The sequence below is a fragment of the Panthera tigris genome, chromosome X (genome assembly GCF_018350195.1).
Source record: "Panthera tigris isolate Pti1 chromosome X, P.tigris_Pti1_mat1.1, whole genome shotgun sequence".
Classification (NCBI taxonomy): Eukaryota; Metazoa; Chordata; class Mammalia; order Carnivora; family Felidae; genus Panthera; species Panthera tigris.
The window spans coordinates 37,984,516-37,996,576 of NC_056677.1; the positions used below are offsets into that span (position 1 = coordinate 37,984,516).

Below are 12,061 nucleotides of genomic sequence, written 5' to 3' on the forward strand. Positions count from 1 at the left end.
TATTCCTTAGCCCTCCTTTCTTATCTCTAAAACCTTTTGGTTATTAAATAGGAGCATCAGTCATGTTGCAGATTTTCAGGTAAGAACAAGTTTCTTGATCTAAAGGAAATGAGAATTCCAACATGCCTGTCCCCATCTGTGTTATTGCCCCAGGCTGATTTTTCAGGCGGTATCATTTACATACGTCAGCACCATACAGGAAGTATTGTGTGTGAAGCATAATTGTAACTCTTTAGGTATATGAGGAAAGAACTTTGAAATGCGCTTCGAAATGCTTACAAAGTAGGAATTAACATTTGTAAGATTTCAAGTGAATAGAAGGAGAATAAAGGGCTTTGAGAAAAAGGAACAGAAATGGTATTTAATAAGAAACTGAACTGGATATTGTTAGAATTTCTACTAAGAGCAATTTTTAAAATATTTATTATTTATTTTTGTTAAGTTTTTAATTTTTATTTTTTTCATTTATTTTGAGAGAGAGAGAGAGAGAGAGAGGCAGAGAGGGAGAGAGAGAATCCCAAGCAGGTACCTCGCTGTCAGTGCAGAGCCCAGTGTGGGGTTCGATCTCACGAACTATGAGATCATGACCTGAGCCGAAATCTAGGAGTCGGGCACTTAACCGACTGAGCTACCCAGGCACCCCAATTCTTTTCTTTTCTTTTTTTTTTTTTTAGTTTATTTATTTTTGAGAGAGACAGAGAGAGAGAGAGAGAGAGAGAGCGAACGAGCACGCATGCACGAGCAAGTGGGGGAGCGACAGAGAGAGAGAGAGAGAGAGAGAATCCCAAACAGGCTCCACTCTCAGCACGGAGCCCAACACAGGGCTTGAACTCACGAACTCTGAGATCATTACCCAGGCTCCCCTGTAAGAGCAATTCTGAGTCAATTAGGATAATTTGGGGTGGAGACGCCCTAACAGTTACTCTGGATCTTTAAGTACCGAAATACTACGTTTGGTGTTGTCACTTGGCCACTGTTCAGATAGATCTCCTGTCAGTTTAGAACTTCCCAGTTTTTCCTTCGTGTGGTTCCTCTGTAATTCTTCAGGACCAAATTAATTAATTTGTGTTGTTGCCTTAATATCATCAGGGAAAGTACCATCAGGGAAAGTACCACCAGGACTCCACTAAATAGAAACAATGGACAGGGGTGCCTGGGTGGCTCAGTCAGTTAAGTATCTGACTCTTGATTTCGGCTCAGGTCATGATCTCATGGTTTGTGAGTTTGAGCCCCACGTCGGGCTCTGCACTAACAGCATGCAGCCTGCTTGGGATTCTTTGTCTCTGTCTCTGTCCGACCCTTCCCTGCTTGCTCTCTCTCTCTCTCTCAAAGTAAATAAGAATAAACTTTAAAGTAAAAGAATCTTTCACCTTTGTAAAGAAGCATCCTGTAAAAGAAAACAAATGAATGCATAGGTGACCAACAAAACCAGAAGCACACTATGTACAGAGAACAAACTGGTGGTTGCCAGAAAGGAGGTGGCTGGGGGTGGACAGAATAGGTAAAGGAGATTAAGAGGTACAAACTTCCAGTTATAAAATAAGTAAGTCACAGACATGAGAAAAGTACAGGATAGGGAGTATAGTCGATAGTGTTGTAACAATTTGTATGATAAAAAAAGGAAATGTTCTGCAATATGCCTCATAATCCTGCACTTAGGATTATTGGCTTTAGTGTCTGTCATCTAAAGACATCATGTTTGGAAATTCCCACGACTCCTTCTTGCTTGGTTAAAGCAAGTACTTTAACCAGTTTTGTTTTATATTTATTTTATTTTCAAAAGTTATTTACTTACTTATTTATTTATTTATTTATTTAGAGACAGAGCACGAGCGGGAGGGGGGCAGAGAGCGAGGGAGACACAGAATCTGAAGCAGGCTCTGCGCTCAGTGCAAAGTCCAACTCGGGGTTCGAACTCATGAACTGTGAGATTGTGACCTGAGCCAAAACTGAGACAGTCGGACATTTAACTGACTGAGCCTCCCAGGCGCCGCAGGGTTAGTTTAAAGAAGTCAGAGGCACACTTCATTTCTGGTCTTGTGGCAGAATGGAAGCCCTGGTTACCTCTCCCCATTGGAATCAGTAAAATGTTGTATAAAATACACTCTGCTGCCTTGACACGGAAATCGGAAATTTGCGGGCCTCCTGAATGCTGAACAGACAGCTCACGTTTCACACACCCAATCTGAACTTCTGACTTTCTCCTTCAAGACCGCCGTTCCAGCAGCCTTGATGGAAAGGATGACAGTTCCGAAAAATTCAGAGTCACACCCAATATGCTCATGCCTCACATTCATTCTGTTGGCTCTGCCTTCGAAATACATCCAGAATCCAACACTTTGCACCGCTACCATGGCAACTCCTGGGGGCAGTCACCGCCATCTCTAAGCCAGATGCCTCAATGGCTTCCTAACTGATTTCCCTGCTCTCACCCTGGCCTCCTATAATCTAGTCTTAGTGCCGCAGCTAGAATGAGCCTCTCAAACCTAAGTCAGATCTTGGCGTGTCTCTGCCGAAAAGCTTCCAGAAGCTCTCCTCATTCAGAGGTCAAGCCACGGTCCTTACAATGACCTTTGGGGCTTCCCATGACCTGCCCCCCAATAACGTCTCTAGCCTTATCTCTAATTCTCTTTTCCTTGCTCACTCTGTTCTAGCCATACTGGCTTCCAATTTCTTATTTTTTTTAAATGCTTACTTATTTTGAGAAAGAGAGAGTGCACACAAGTGGAGGGAGGGGCAGAGAGAGAGGGAGAGAGAATCCCAAACAGGCTGCACATTCGGTGTGGAGCCCGATGTGGCGCTCAAACTCATGAACCGTGAGATCATGACCTCAGCAAAAATCAAGAGTCAAGATGCTTAACCGACTGGGGCACCCAGGAACCCCTGGTCTCCTGTTTCTTGAACACACCAGGCACCCTTCTGCCTTAGTCTTTGCTGTTCTTTCTGCCAGGAATGCCCTTGTCCTGGCATATGGATAACTCCTTCATCTACTTAAAGTCTTTATGCAAATGTTACCTCTTCAAGGCGGCCTACATATCCAGTGCATTGTAAATTGCAGTCTTTCCTTTTCTTCTCTGCGGTTTCAGTCTCCCATGTTCTACTTTAGCTTTTTGATTTTCGTTGCTCTTATCAACTTCTGAGAGACTTCGTTGTTATGTTCTGGGTTCATTTTCTGTCTCTTCCCATCGAATGTAAGTTCCTTGAGAGCAGGGATCTTTGTTTGGTTTACTGATGTAACAGAAGCTCCTTGAACAGTACCTGGCACCTTGTAGGAGAGCAAGGTACTTGCTTGTTGAATAAACAAGCGAATCCCCAGAGCAAAGTAAAAACATGAAGCCTAGGAAGTAAATGAGCTCAAAACTTGACTTTCACCTTGAATGCCTACTGAGCCCGAAAGACTGCAAATTACAGGGTGACGGCCATATGGCGTGCAGGGAACAGTAGATGAAACTCCGAACCTGCTGAAGATAGGGAATTTTAATAGGAAACGCTCCAATTGGAATGCTTCATACGTGGAAGTGTGATAAAGCTTACCATTCAGAAAGGGAGAAAAATAAACCTTGCCCTCGTTCATGGTTTCCACCCAAATTTACACTACCTTTATGGCATGCTAAACGTCAGGCAGACTATGTAAAGTGCCACACTGGCTGGCAGAAATAGACTCCAAAGAAAAGAAGTAACTCATAGTTAAAAATGAGAAATCATACAAGGAAAACAAGGCACCAAAAAAGGATAAGCGTAAAACAATGATCCAGAAAGTATTTTAACATAAGCTCAAGAGCCCATCAGTGTGTTCTGATTTAAAACTTCATCTGTTGGAAATCAGAGAATTGGGCCTAATAAATCTCAAGGTGGTTCCTCCAGCAACAACCCCGAAGAAAAGCCTGCATAAAAACCTAAATGCTTGGAAAAGGATCTAGATCGGCAGGGTGTACTATAGCGTTCTTTATCTACTATACATGTTATTGTTGAATCCACCTCACCAGTAGCTATACAAATGGGATTGTTTCCTGATGAGTGTCCTACAGGGTTGTGCCAAGTTCTTGGGTGACAGAGAAAAAAATTGGTATTTTCAGCTGCACTTTATAAGAGAGAAATAAGGCACATTTAAGGTGTAACAAATAAATTTTTTTGTTTTTAATTAAGATATAGAAACTTGTTGGGGCGCCTGGGTGGCTCAGTTGGTTAAGCGTCCGACTTTGGCTCAGGTCATGATCTCACGGTCCATGGGTTTGAGCCCCGCGTCAGGCTCTGTGCTGACAGCTCGGAGCCTGGAGCCTGCTTCGGATTCTGGGTCTCCCTCTCTCTCTGACCCTCCCCCGTTCATGCTCTGTCTCTCTCTGTCTCAAAAATAAACAAACATTACAAAAAAATTTAACATATAGAAACTTGTTTTCCCCAAGTGTTAACTAAAGTCTTCTGGCCCCTTTTTCTCTTTGTACAGAATGAACACGTCAATTACGTAGATGTTGGCGGGGCGTATGTGGGACCAACCCAGAATAGAATCTTACGGTTATCTAAGGAGCTGGGTCTAGAAACTTACAAAGTGAACGTATGTGAGCGGCTTGTTCAATATGTAAAGGTAAGCCTGACATTTTACTCAAGTGACCAGTGGGGGAGCACTGTATTTGGGAAAATATTCGGTTTTCTTCCTAGTTTTTTCTCAAAGCAATTGTAAAAATAGGCTCTCAGCCTTATAGTAGTCTTCTGCGTTTTCTTTTTCTTTTTAAAGAAATCCTTGGGGACCCTGGGAATCCCTGTAAGGGGTCATGCCTCAGTTTGCCCCCTCTGCACATCACACACTGTGGCCCTTAAAGGCTGCACCCTTACCCCCAGTCCAACTGGAGTAAGGGTATGAGGCTTTCAGCTTCTTTCCTTCTTCAGTGTCTATGGGGAGCAAGGGGGCGGGGACAGGAGCTACCTGTGGTAGACACATGGATGTGCCTACAGATGTGTGTGCGCACACGCATGCGCACACGCACACACACACACACAGAGCCACAGGCAGCCCTTGAGGCACCTATGAGGCAATTCTAAGGCCCCAAGGAACACAGTAGTCCAAGGCCAGTTCTTAAGACTGAGCAGGTTATACATTGTCATCGTTACCTGGCGTTTCTTTGCACTCTTTGATAATTTCCTCCGTACTGAGCCTTGACTCTTGGGAAGTCTAGCTGAGCTGTGTGGTTTACCACTGTTTAAACAAGATTGTTTCACTCTGCTGATATCCAGCTGTTGCCAGAGTTATTCTTTGTCACTGAAGCCAAACATGGAGCAGCTGGAGTGTTGGAAATGTGCCTTGAGAGGTCAGGCTGTCCGATCTGCCTTCGCAGCCGGCTTCCCAGAACTAACATCTCGAGGGCAGGGGTCATGCACTCGTTCTAATGGTAGGATTCCCACACCGGTGATCACGTCACTCTCTGAGCGGCTCTACCCCACTCAGTCACACGGGTCTGGAGCCTTCGGGGGGTTTTCGGAGCTTGGAGTCAAGGGTACTTGTGATATGTGCACACTGATGCGCCGTCAGGGGATCTTAAGACATTCTGATATGGTTTGGGATGGTTTGGGTTGTTTGGGGAAGGGTCTGGCAGTTACACATGTGAAAAAACAAAAACAAACCAGCAGCCTTGAGAGAAACTGGGTTCAGAGGTCAGGGGGGGAATGAAGAAAGTATAAAAAACTATACAATGCTAGCTTCGGTAGGCTTCCTGATCACTTTCTCTGTCTACACGGCAGGGTGCTTCCCTGGATTAGCAAATAATGACAATGGTGAGAATGATAGTAACTAACATTTATTGAGCACTTTTACATGTGTTAGCATATTTAATGTAGGGAGAGAGACCAAATCCTTTGCATGGAGTACTAAATAAACAGTCCCATAAATTCACTCTTCAGTCCAAGTAGGAAGCAAGTGAGTCTGATGATTGTCCTGGAATCTGAGCAGACTCATGCTTATGATCTCTTCCTCTCTCACATTCAGGTGCTGAGAGATTTTTTATTTTCCCTGAAGTCTCACAGTAAACAACTAAGTGATTTTTTTATGCACGATCTCCGTAAATCATTACATACACCTCGTTAGGCAGGCACGATTATCCCCATTTTACAGAGGGGAAAACTGAGGTTCAGAAAGATAAAGCAGCTCGACAAGACTATGAAACGAGTAATGGTCTGTTTTACCCCCCGAGCTCATACCATTCATGCATTTTAAGACTGGCTTCCAAAGAAGCACACATTTAAGGTGCTGAGCACCATTCTTTTCTTTTAAGACACAATCCCATCTAAAGAAAAGATGGAGCACGGAAATACCATTAAACCATCCTCTCACATACTTTAATCTGCCAAAGCACACATATTTTCACCCAAGGTAGACCACAATGTTCAGCTAAAGATAATTGTGGGTCAGTTAGAGGTTTATTTATTTGAGCTGAAGGAGTCCCTGTAAAGTGAGGCAGCCAGATTAGGGAAAGGCAGGAAGACTATATTCCGTGGAAGATTGTTAACAAATCGTATAGCAAAAAATCATTCCACTTATTTAAAAATATCTCAACCCTTACTGCTGTGTCCACTTTGGTGGGGTGGCAGGGGGCGAGGGGAATGGACTTTTCCCCATCACCGTAGTGCGCCGGGTTAATAGTGCAGATTGTCTTTGTGACACTCTGAATTGGCTCTCGAGACAACCCCAGCCTCTGTAATCTACCACAGTGCATTCTTTTCAGTGAATACCACCGAAATGAAGCAGGTGAATCCAGAAGATTGCCAGTGTCTAGTTAAACCAAGCCATATTCCTTATGGTCCAGATTGCTTCAGCTTTTAAATTTTCCCAGCGCGCAGCCTTAAAGACTGCCTCGGTTGTTTCTTCTGACAGCAGACTGTAGTGGATCCAGTTTCAATGTATTCTGGGATGATTTTTTGTTTAAGATTTTTGTTTTTAAGTGATCTCTACACCCAGCGTGGGGCTCGAACTCGAAACCCCGAGATCAAGAGTCGCATACTCTACTGACTGGGCCCCCGCCAGGTGCCCCTCTAGAACGATTGTTAGTATTCACCAAAGAATGGTTCTTGACCCTTGCTAGATTGTGTTTACAGGGCAAATTGAGACTCTAAGCCTGAGCCTCTGAGCTGAGCAGTGGAGATAGACATTTAGTGGTGTTTTGGACTCTGTCCCTTCCTAGGAGACTATGTCTGTCTACTTCATTCATAGAAGGTTCAAATCATTATGCTAAATTCATCAGTTCAATGAACAGTTACTGGATAGTCTCCTCTGTACAAGGTATTGTTCCAGGCTGGAAATACAGTGGTGGACACATGATCAAAGCTCCTGCTTTCATGGAACTTACCATTAGCTCACATTTCTGCCTGTATCCTTCGTGGACCTTGTGAATAGAATACCTGTTCTTTTTTTTTTTTATTTTTTTATCTTTATTTTTTAATTTTTTTATGTTTGTATATTTATTTATTTATTTATTTTTAACTTTTTTTTTTTTACATTTTATTTATTTTTGATAGAGACAGAGCACGAGTGGGGGAGGTGGGGGAGGGGAGAGAGAGACGGAGACACAGAATCCGAAGCAGGCTCCAGGCTCTGAGCTATCAGCACAGAGCCCGACGTGGGGCTCGAACCCACAAACTGCGAGATCATGACCTGAGCTGAAGTTGGATGACTTCAACCGACTGAGCCACCCAGGCGCCCCAATGTTTATTTTTGAGAGAGAGACAGAGTGAGAGCAAGGATGGGACAGAGAGAGCAGGAGACATAGAATATGAAGCAGGATCCAGGCTCTGAGCTGTCGGTGCAGAGTCCGACGCGGGGCTCGAACTCACAATCTGTGAGATCATGACCTGAGCTGAAGTCGGATGCTTAACTGACTGAGCCACCCAGGCGCCCGTAGAATACCTATTGTAATTCTGGTTTAGTAGATCCTGATTCTTTTTTTTTTTAAGTTTATTTATTTTAGTAATCTCTACACCCAGTGTCGGACTGGAACTCACCACCCTGAGATCACGATGCGCATGCTCTACTGACTGAGCCAACCAGGCTCCCTAGTAGGTCCTGATTCTTATAGAATAGGTTCTTGGACAGGTTTTATGAATGTTGTGAATTTGATAATGGCTTTATTTAGGAGTTTATATCTGCTTTGTGAAATTAAATTAACCATGTTGTTTTTAACCTAAAAGGCGGATTTGAAGTAGCACCAGCTAAATGTGTTTAAAACATCTATTCTTTTCCTTTGGATGGTGTAAGGGAAGCAGGTGGACTTGAATGCTTCTTGGATTAATTGACCCATTACTTGCATTAGTGAATTAGATGCACTATCATTACGGGTTATTTGATGAGTAAATTTCATTGAATTGTGGAGGCTTTTTGTTAAGTTTTACAGTGCCAGGTCTTGGAGAGGAAAGCAGAAATGCTTGATTTCCTTTTTTTTTTTTTTTTCCTTCTTTTAATGGGTTCTTCTGATCTTTTTAAAATTTTTTTTTTACATTTATTCATTTTTGAGAGACAGTGACAGAGGGTGAGCAGGGGAGGGGGCAGAGAAAGAGGGAGACACAGAATCTGAATCAGGCTCCAGGCTCTGAGCTGTCAGCACAGAGACCCACATGGGGCTCCAGCTCACGAACCGTGAGATCATGATCTGAGCCGAAGTCGGACACTTAACCGACTGAGCCACCCAGGCGCCCTGGGTTCTTCCAGGTCTTAATAATACAGGTAGGGTGGAGAGAGGGAGAACACTGCATTTTGCAGGTGCTGCTCTGAAGGAGAAGTTGACATATTTATGCATTCCCACTTTCTCCCTGCTTTCACACCCTAAATAAAAGTCAAGACTATTAGGGGCGCCTAAGTGGCCTGGTTGATTGAGTGTCCGACTCTTGGTTTCAGCCCAGGTTATGATCTCCTGGTTCATGGGTTCGAGCCCATTGGGCTCTATGCTGCCGCTCCCCTGCTCATTCTCTCTCAATCTCTCTCAAAATAAATAAACAAACTTAAAAAAAATAGAGACCATAAATATATACCACCCATTTCTTCTTAGACAATGGTGTGATATTTATTTAAACAACCTAGGCTTTCCTGATAGTAACAGCTCACCAAGCAGGTTTTCCTAGTACTGGTTCTTTTCTTCCCACAGCCATTTACTTGAAGGTTTCTAGGCCAATAACTGCAATCAAAGGCTTTCCACATATGTGTGTTCTGGAATACTAAGTCAACTTTTTGTTGTTGTTGCTTAGAGGTGGACTTTATTTTTGCCAGTAGGCCGTGTTGAAAGCAGGGGATCTATTTATTTTACTTACTTACTTATTTACTTATTTATTTATTTTTGTTAGGATGTATTAATGCCTGCCAGAAATAACTGCGTTCTGACCCCTTATAATAGTGTTTCTTTTGGATCAGGGACATATATTTTTAAGCTGCTTTTAACACCGTTTTCTATACCAAATCACAGAAGCGTATGTTTTGTGTTCAAAGAAAGTTATACTTTCACTTTCAACGCCGCTCTGTAGGAAAGGCAGGAAGCCAAGGGCATTAGGCTCTTCTAGGGATATTGATTGTTGTGTCTTTGTTTCTTTTCTTTTAATCCCCTGAATCCCGGCGGCCGCCTCACTCCATGCATTGGTATTGCCTTCCATCTGTAAGGTTCCTATACCTGTGTCACCTCATTTGAGTTACCTCGTGATCCTATGGCTTAATAAGCATTTCCCCCCATCTCACAGATGAAAAAACTGAGGCTCAGAAAATTTAGACACCAAAGTAAGGCTTTCTGGCTCTTGAGCTCAGGGTTCTGGGGGTTACATCACAAAGTTCCTTATTCCACGGGCAGAAAGTCAACTTGTAAATTCCTTAAAAATTTTTATTTTATTTTATTTTTTATTTATACAATTTTTTTAATGTTTATTTATTTTTGAGAGAGAGGAGGGAGAGAGAGAACACGAATAAGGGAGGAGCAGATAGAAAGGGAGACACGGAATCCGAAGCAGGCTCCAGGCTCTGAGCTGTCAGCACAGAGCCCAACGTGAGTCTTGAATCCTTGAACCTCGAGATCATGACCTGAGCCGAAGTTGGACACTTAATCTACTGAGCCACCCAGGGGCCCCCATTTTATTTACTTTAGAGGGAGAGAGCATAAGTGGGTGAGGGGGCAGATTGAGAAAGAGAGAGAATCTTAAGCAGGCTCCATGCTGAGCTTGGAGCCCAAAGCAGGGCTTGATCCTATGACCCTGGGATCATGACCTGAGTCTAAATCAAGAGTTGGACGTTCAACCGACTGAGCCACCCAGGTACCCCTATAAATCCCTTTTAATAACCCGTTCTAAGGTATGATAAAAATCACCTTACCCTGATAGGCTCTGAAGTCCTAACATGCCACTCAAATGGTAGGGGCTCCTCTGGACGCAGGCAAGGTCCTGTGGGGTACCTGGGAGCTGTATGTGGTCCCTTTCACCAGGGTGGCTTCTTCTCCTCTCGTGCACCCTGAGCCATAGATCTGGGGTGCCTCTGGCCTTCAGTGAGCGTTTGACTCCTGACCAACCCCCCAGACCACCCCAGTTAGGCTCAGCGGGCTCAGCAGATGAGTCCCCTTATTATGTTAAAACACTAAGTCTACAGCACGGTTTGGAATAGTTGGCTGTATATTCTTTTTGTTAATTGATTGATGTGAACTTACTCGTCAAAGTATGACCCAGATCAGAGTATTTTATTTTATGCCATTATATCCTGCTTGGTTTAAAGAGAAAAAAGAGAGAGGATTTAAAATAATTTGTAAGCTGTAGAAGTCAGGGTAGAGATGAAAAAAAAAACCAAACCAATTAGGTATGAACAGGAAAATGGTAATGGGCATGTGCTCATGATAGAAATTCTGTTTGATCATAGAAATGAAGTAATACAAGAGGGATTACTTGTTTTCTTTTCTAAATTCCAGTTATACGTAGGTTTTTTAAAAGCAGAGAGACTAAAAATGTTCATATAATCTCACATTGGTCTATCAAGTATTTAGTACAAAGATATATGGACATAGCTTGTAAAAAAAAAAAAAGGTTTTAGTAACTTCCATTCATTTCCCCCCTCCATTTTTAAAAAAAATTTTTTTTTTAACGTTTATTTATTTTTGAGACAGAGAGACAGAGCATGAACGGGGGAGGGTCAGAGAGAGGGAGACACAGAATCTGAAACAGGCTCCAGGCTCTGAGCTGTGAGCACAGAGCCCGACGCGGGGCTCGAACTCACGGACCGCGAGATCATGACCTGAGCCGAAGTCGGCAGCTTAACCGACTGAGCCACCTAGGCGCCCCTCCCCCCTCCATTTTTAAAAAAAGATTTATTTATTTATTTATTTTCAAGAGAGAGAAAGCATACGTAGAAGAGGGGCAGAGAGAGAAGGAGGAGCCTTGATGTGGGGCTCAAACCCACAAACCGGGAGATAGTGACCTGAGCCGATCTCTTAACCAACTGAGCCTCCCAGGCACCCCTCCTCCTCCATGTTTAAAAGACTTCATTTATTTCTTTTGTTTAAAGGAAAGCATAATGACAGAAATCACTCTTAAAGCCTTGTAGTGTTTAGAAAGCTAGGTCAGCATTAGCCATTTTCTCTCAAAGCTTCTTTTCTTTTTCCTAGAAACTTTCAGGGATAAATCTCAGATGTAGTTTGTAGAGAGCAAACCTTCCACTCGGTTGAAGCGACAGCCCAATACATAGCAAAGTCAGGTTAATGACTAGATCTTTTTCCTTCCATTTTTTCCCCTTTTTTTTGTTATTTTTCCCCCACCCCCTCTATTTTTTTTCTTTCTTGAAAAAAATCATGGTAACATACACATAACATAAAAATTGTCTTCTTAACCATTCGGTGTACAGTTCTCCAACATCAGGTAAATTCACATGTTTGTACACCCATCATCTGTACCGAAAGTTTTTCATCTTTTTGCTATTCATTTTTAATAGAGGGCGATTCATGACAGCAATCTTTTTCCAACTATTCATTGAGAAGTAGCCCAGAGTTGCCCTCTGTGACTCAGTGAGCTGGCTTTCAGTGACGGCACAGAAAGGGGATTAGGTCAGACACAAAGGATTTCTCTA

At 43.0% G+C, this 12,061-nt stretch overlaps 1 protein-coding gene across 1 annotated transcript in view; it reads left to right on the forward strand.

The window, feature by feature from the left end:
* The window catches only part of LOC102961954, a 69,858-nt gene that overhangs the window by 24,737 nt on the left and 33,060 nt on the right, over positions 1-12,061 (forward strand). Inside the window, exon 3 of the mRNA XM_015538513.2 lies at positions 4,445-4,582. Coding sequence (XP_015393999.2) covers positions 4,445-4,582 — 138 coding nt within the window. The remainder of the gene's footprint in view (positions 1-4,444; positions 4,583-12,061) is intronic.